The sequence below is a fragment of the Sinocyclocheilus rhinocerous genome, unplaced genomic scaffold, assembly GCF_001515625.1.
Source record: "Sinocyclocheilus rhinocerous isolate Xijiao unplaced genomic scaffold, SAMN03320098_v1.1 scaffold1238, whole genome shotgun sequence".
NCBI classification, from domain to species: Eukaryota; Metazoa; Chordata; class Actinopteri; order Cypriniformes; family Cyprinidae; genus Sinocyclocheilus; species Sinocyclocheilus rhinocerous.
Window position 1 is genome coordinate 181,937 of NW_015662954.1, and position 7,034 is coordinate 188,970.

General features: G+C 41.2%; 2 protein-coding genes across 2 annotated transcripts in view; both read left to right on the top strand.

Moving 5' to 3' along the window:
• The window catches only part of LOC107728530 (FRAS1-related extracellular matrix protein 1-like), a 5,527-nt gene extending 1,410 nt beyond the window's left edge, over nucleotides 1-4,117 (top strand). Inside the window, exons 2-6 of the mRNA XM_016538734.1 lie at nucleotides 1,945-2,252; nucleotides 2,328-2,422; nucleotides 2,574-2,854; nucleotides 3,498-3,697; nucleotides 3,779-4,117. Of these exons, the coding sequence (XP_016394220.1) occupies nucleotides 2,019-2,252; nucleotides 2,328-2,422; nucleotides 2,574-2,854; nucleotides 3,498-3,697; nucleotides 3,779-4,117 (1,149 nt within the window). The 5' untranslated portion in view covers nucleotides 1,945-2,018. The remainder of the gene's footprint in view (nucleotides 1-1,944; nucleotides 2,253-2,327; nucleotides 2,423-2,573; nucleotides 2,855-3,497; nucleotides 3,698-3,778) is intronic.
• A 63-nt stretch (nucleotides 4,118-4,180) lies between these two features.
• Nucleotides 4,181-7,034, top strand: part of LOC107728586 (FRAS1-related extracellular matrix protein 1-like) — a 23,698-nt gene continuing 20,844 nt past the window's right edge. Inside the window, exons 1-4 of the mRNA XM_016538812.1 lie at nucleotides 4,181-4,220; nucleotides 6,077-6,421; nucleotides 6,507-6,649; nucleotides 6,738-6,934. Coding sequence (XP_016394298.1) covers nucleotides 4,184-4,220; nucleotides 6,077-6,421; nucleotides 6,507-6,649; nucleotides 6,738-6,934 — 722 coding nt within the window. The 5' untranslated portion in view covers nucleotides 4,181-4,183. The remainder of the gene's footprint in view (nucleotides 4,221-6,076; nucleotides 6,422-6,506; nucleotides 6,650-6,737; nucleotides 6,935-7,034) is intronic.

Consider the following 7,034-nt stretch of genomic DNA (forward strand, 5'->3'; position numbering starts at 1 on the left):
CTTTGCTAGTGCTCGCCATAATGATATGAATAGAGATCGCTCTTACCACAGAAATGCACGCTTCAAACAAAACAGTCAATGAAGACGAAGAAGAGAATGATGTGTGCTCCCGGCGCCTATTTATACTATAGTCGCACCGGTAGTGACGTCATGGCTGTCGCCGGCCAACGAGTTGGTGTTTTTTCAATGTATGCTTCAGACACGGGTCACGACGAGGCGTTCCCCGTAGCGACCCCTAGAGGACGCAGTTTGAAGTTCCCATGAAAGGGAACTATAAAGATAACAATAAAGATATTTATTTATTTTATTTAGTCATTTAGCAGACGCTTTTATCCAAAGCGACTTACAAATGAGGACAACAGAAGCAATCAATTGAAAGATATAGTTCTAAAAATGTTCTCAATATTAAAGAATAGCAGAGTCCACACCACAGCTATAACGATAAAGCCACAGAGAAACGATATCATTGGAATCACTTTCAGAACAATTTTTTCCAGCTGATGCACGATACAAACATTGACAGCCAGTCAGAATCCATCCTGCTATCACGAGCTCGAGAATTTAAAGTGGCAGACGCATGTGCGCTTAGAATAAACTGACGATATCGTTCGCTGGTGTGGACGCTAATAACGTTATCTTTATAGTTATCTTTATATTTATCGTTCTTGGTGTGAACGGGGCTAAAGTCTATGCTTCTCCGTGTTCCACTCGGACCTCGCGCGCAGAAACTATCCAGTCAGAAGCAGATTAAGTTCCATTTCGCGGCTTTTAGTTTTTAATACTGTCTGTCTTTTTAATATCAAGAATGTCCCGCTCTTTACTGTCTCATTCATTCACGTTCCTTTATTAATAACGCTAACAGTCCCACCCGCTGAAGGCTGCACGGAAAAAGCGAAAGTAACTGGCGAAATGTTTCATACTGACTCTTGGCACAGGAGAACACCATCTTCTATAAAACAAAGTTTCAGTCCTGTCACTTTTTTACATACTTTTACACTTTCTGCTGTTCAAAAAATCTTTCTTTTCGCTATTACCACAAACAAGCTACCTAGCAGCTTGAATCTGAGTTTATTAGCTCTACATTACCAGTTTGCTGTCATGACTCTCGCGAACAGCACTGAACGCGCACTTTGGCCAGTACAAAAAATGTATTATTATTTTAAACCTTTTATCAGCTTATGTAGTCTCTACAACAAATGAATTGCTGATCTCTAGTTATGTATAATTTTTATAATAGATCATTTGTTGGTAAAGGGTGAGAGACATAGGTTCCCGAGACATAGGTGAGAGACATAGAATGTCCCTATCCTTGCGTCAGGTCCAATTGACCCTTCCCCCTTAGTTACTGTTGCTATGTCCGACAAGCCATGGCTCTCATGCCACACATCATGTTCTCGTTTAGTGAAAAATAGATCACGAAGCAAAGAGGAAACTGACAACTGTGACAAACAAGACAGAGCAGGTTACTTTTGGTATGAAATAAAATTTCCGCTTTCAAATTTTGTCATTTTTTTAAGAAATTCAAACAATAAATACAGTTTTGTGGCTCTTTAATGTGTCGTGAAAGATCGCTGTAGCACCTCAGTTAAAGCAGCACATGAACCGACCATCTCTTTCTCTTTACTAGTTATAGCATGCAATAAACATGAATGAACATCAGAAAGGTATCTTGTTTCAACCGCGGAAAGACGTCAATACACACCATTTTACAAGTTAAAGTCCACCAACGTTAGTCTAAGTCCGGTCTGGTTTGTTTATCGGACAAAAATGGCAGATTCTGCATTATGATTGGTTAGATCGCCTGTCAATCAAACTGCTGTGAAGGGTCAATTGTGCCATTTTAGGTAAACTTTGTTGTCTATTATTGTTCTTAAATAGTCATGAACCTAAGATTTGTACTATTTAATACTTCTTTATTGGTTTATTTTCCTCATTTTCATGCAGCATACTGTTGGAAATGAGAGCAAGAAGCTCATCTGAAGCGAATAAACTTGGATACCAAGCAACTGAACAAAAAGATGGGGGTGGACGTCTTTGCTTTGACACTGTTCACCTTGAGTCACCTGTGGCCACATGTCCAAGCTTCAAGTCTAGTTCGGTTAAACACAGGGCTTCGGGTAGCCAGAGGCCAGTCGGTGTTTGTCACGGCTGGTGAACTTCAGTTGCACATCGACGGGGTATCTGAGGCCTGTAAGGTCGAAGTAGTTCTTACCGAGCCTATCACGCAAAGAGTGGGGAAACTCACTCCTCAGGTAACAAAACAAATCCAGAATTAGCATATGTATTATATAAAATGTGAGAATAATTGTTGTTGTACCATTTTCCAGGTTTTTGACTGCCAGTTCTTTCCCGACGAGGTGAAGTATGTTCACAATGGCAGCCCACTTCTAGAGGAGGACACTGTCATGCTGAGGGTCTACAGGTGAAACATTGTGTGGTCATTAATCTTGTCCAACCCCAACATGTTACAGCTGGTACTTCAATTAGGGCTTTTGGGAGCTGCAAAAACCCTATTTCCAAGGCCTAATGTAATTTCCATACTCACAAATGCTTTTTTCTTTGTTTGTACTTAGGTTTACAGAAACTGAGACTTTTGTTGAGGCTGTGCTGCTGAAGATACATGTAGTAGAACCTCAAAGGAGCCTCACAGAGCTTGGAAATGTTCCTCTGGTGGTTTCTGAGTTCTACAGCCTTTCCAATGCCATCAATAGCAGTGTCCTTACCTTTAAAACCCAGCCTGATGTGATCTGCACGGTACGTCTTCTCAGCTCTGAGATCAATGTCCCAATGCTTGGTCAACTGGTCGTTGAGGATCCTGAATCAATGCCGGCTTCTGAGCCTGGACCGAGAAGAGGTACACCAAGTATATAATGAAGATTTTTAAAAGCATTTGTGTGTCAAATCACAGCCATATGGTGCAACAGACAAAATCATGTGGTGCAACCAATGTACAGAAAAGAAACAGGACCCTCAAGGTCAATCAGATAATTTGACCTTATTATGACAAGGCAAAGTTAGTTCAGGTTGTCATCTTGTGCGACTCTGACTCCCCAAAAACATAATAATTTTTTATCAATAGTTCACGGTATTTGAAAAAATACATTTTACTTTGAAAAATATATTCAAAATGTTTTTGAAAACACCATAAAACAATCATTTTTATGAATTCATAATTCATGATATTTGTAAAAAAAAAATTACCTTGAAAATATCTATTTTAAAACATCTTTGAAAATAATTATTAAAATGTACACTAAAATGTCATGTGGTGGGACTCCCAAAAATGTAATATTTTTTCAGAATTAATAATCATGACATTTGTTTAAAAAATGAACTTATACTATAATATATATTCATTAGTATAAAAATATGGAGGAAAATATGTTAACATTTAGTTAATGGTTACACCATATGACAATTGTAGGGCAATTTGGAGTGAAAGTTTTTTTTAAAATTCCATTTCTAAGAACCTCTCATCTGCATTCAAACTTTTCAAGGACGTCATACTGGAATCGCCTGCCCAGGAAATAAAGCCTGTGACCACAACACAAGGGAAGTAGAGTTTTTGAAGACCGACTGTGCCGAGTTCCTCACATCAGGTCTGAAGTACCAGCACCTCAGTCCTCCATCACCTGAGATTGATTACATCCCAATCAGGGTGGAGTTCAGGGACCAGACCTCCCGAGCCATGCTGGAGGTAAAACGCCATCAGAATCAGGTTTGTATGAAATCATTAAAACAAGGCACTGAATCTTCTATTTACCTTCTTCTCTCTTAGACTGAGAGTATCTGGATACCGGTACTGATCCAAGGGGCCATGCAGAACCAACCTCCCAATGCTGCCTTCATGCCTACGTTCATCCTGGAGGTAGATCAGTTCATCCTCACCCCCATGACCACTGCTGCCCTGGATGCCAAAGATGACGAGACCCCTCAGGCCCAGCTCATCTTCAACGTGACCAAACCTCCAGCGGAGGGATATATTACTCATTTGGACGATCACACCAAAACTGCATTCTCCTTCTCATGGCAAGACCTGAATGAGATGAAAATTGCCTATCAGCCCCCAAACAGCAGTCACACAGCCAGGAGGAACTATGAGGTTAGGAAATGGTAAACTGCTGTACAGGAAACTTTTGACGGGCAAATTAACGACAACATAGATGCCGTCACCCTGATAGCTATGGACGGACCACTTAATGGACACTTAAGTGTTAGAGGTAAAGGAATTTAATCGGTCACCTCTCTGAAAGTAAAAGCCAATCCAAATGTAATTTCCAGGACCTTTTTCCACTGATGTGTCATTGTAAGTCTCATAAAGTGTAAACCCACTCTTTATTCCTTCTCCGTCCATGTGGTAACCATCCTTCATGTGGGCATCATTCAAGAAACATATGTCCGGGTGGCCTGCATGGGTTTGCTAATCAGGTGTAAAATGCTTCGGCGACACTTTGCCAGGGGCTGTGGACCAAAGATGTCTTTAGAGCCGTAGCGGCTGTCTTTCCACTTCAGCAGACTTTTGTTTGCACAGACCCTGAAAGAAGCAGATTGGAAAGACTTATGGCATTTCACGCCAGATGTCCAACACAAGGTCATTTCTCTTCCATCAGACCATTATCTTAGCAAGCTTTGAGAACTGGTGACAATCATGTGTCTATCTGAAAAGTTTTATCCATGGGAATGTTTTATCCATGGGAATATGGAATTTAAGGAATAGTTCTTCACCCAAAAAGAAGGTACTTCAAATACAACATTTTTCATAACAACATCATGTGTTCCACAAAAGAAAAAAGAATGTCAAACAGGTTCAGAATGACATGAGGTCAAGCAAAATCTTTTGGGTGAACTATTCTTCTAAATCCTTGGTTTCTTGGAAGGAAAGGCCGAATTGTGATTTCAGGAATTGAAAGGGATGTTTTGCTGTATGTGTTCTTTCATGGAAGCTGTGGTAGGTTGTTTTTGTGTTTCCTGGTTTGGAGGATTTCCAGGCCCATGGCTTTGTTCCTTGTGTCATTCTCTGACAGAAGACTGCCTGATCAGCAGAAGCCTCAAGCCTACTCAAACAACAGCTCCTGCTTTAAGCCAAACCGTTCATTTTAATGGTGTTTATGTTTTTGGGGTTGACGTGTCGCTTTGTGATCCCTCTGGCTGAATCGTCCCATAACTTTGGCTCCAAATCCACTTCAAAAGCACTTCATTTTACTACAGGATGATTGAGCTGAACAGCAAGTTCTGGCCCAGAAATGGACCGGTCTCTCTTGAGAACCTAGATGGGGATTGGGAATTGTTCACGTAGACCTCTAACTCAGGGACTCCGACCCTTGGGAGAGTCCTCAGTCAGCCTTCGGCCAAATGGAAAGCTGCTGCCCAATGTCCTCTTCCATCGAGTATCTATATGGAGACTGTTTTTTTGGGCCTGCTGCCCACAGCCACCTTTGGGCCCAATTACTTACTTGTTTCTCCATTGGACTTGTGGCCGTTTCCCCCTGATAAAGTTGCTAATTAGGTTTGCTGTGCAACCAGTCATCATTCAATCTGTCTGGTGGCCTTGCCCTTCTGTCTCCCTGGCAAGCAGGAGAAGCTCAGCTTCATGGTGGGCAGCAGCCATTGCCTGGGAAGGACGCCATCTTTCTTTTTATTTTTCTGCAATAGGGAGAAGCCAGAGCCAACGTTTGTGCCTTCAGGCGAAAAACAAAACTTATTTTTCACAATTGCATCGAGCCAAATGAATGATATTGCAAATGATAGTATAGCTGAGTTTGAAAATACTATCAAATTATGTTGACTACTTGACTTAAAGAGATCATTCACCTGAAAGCTGTTTTTGACCATACAATGAAAGTCAGTGGGGTCCAAAACAGCAACATAAGCACTCAGACATTTTTCGAAACATCTTCTTTTGTATTTCACAGAAGAACGAAAGTCTTACAGATTTGGAATGACATGAGAGTGAGTAAATGATGCCAGAGTTTTCATTTTTGGGTGAACTATCCTTTTAACTTGACCTGGAATTTCATTCGTCATTCAAACAGGTCAAAACCGTATACTGTAACCAATCCTTCTTATTCATCCAAAGGTGGAAAAGGATTCATGTTTAAGGTCAAGGATCTCAGAGCGGGCATCGTGGTCTACCATCACTCAGACAGCGACACCACCAGGGATTACATTGTCTTCCGAATCACAGATGGCCGCCACAGCATCAGACACAAATTTCCCATCTATGTTCTTCCGAAAGATGACACCCCTCCTTTCCTAATCAATAACGTGGCCTTTGAGGTCCAAGAAGGCGGCATGGTTAGGGTGGAGGAGTACATGCTGATGGCCTCAGACTTGGACTCCAGTGACGACTATATTCAGTATCAGCTGATTACTTTTCCCAGAGTAGGACAGCTGGTTAAGAAGTCCTCTCCACAGCAACCAGGTCAGTTGGATTTAAAAGGTTATATTTCTTAAAGATTTTTAACTCATCTGACGTGCCTTACGTTATATGGTGTCATGTCAACCAGGTATCCCAGTGAAGAGCTTCCTGCAGAGGGACCTGTTTCAAGGTCTAATCTACTATAAGCACTCAGGGGAGGAAGTGTTTGAGGACTCTTTTGATTGCATCCTCTCAGATGTCCATCAGCCTCCGAATCTATCGGACAGACATGTAACTTTGTATCTGTTTTCATAACAAATTCCTTTTCAGTGTGAATATTTATAACAGAAGTGTTTGGTCTGTACCTCTTCATCCATAGACTGTGGTAATCCACGTGTTTCCAGTGAAGGACCAGTTGCCTGAGGAAGTTTCCGGAACGGTTCGCTCCATCACGGTTAAGGAAACAGAGGTTGTTTACATCACTCAGAACCATCTGCACTTCAGAGATACAGAGCATTTGGAGACTGACCTATTGTATGTGATCACTCATCCCTGCTTTAGCCCGGGAAACATCAGGTATGCTTATGCATTTCCTTGCGATGACAATTTTTTATTAATTGATATATATATATATATATATATATATATACACACACACACATACACACACACACAC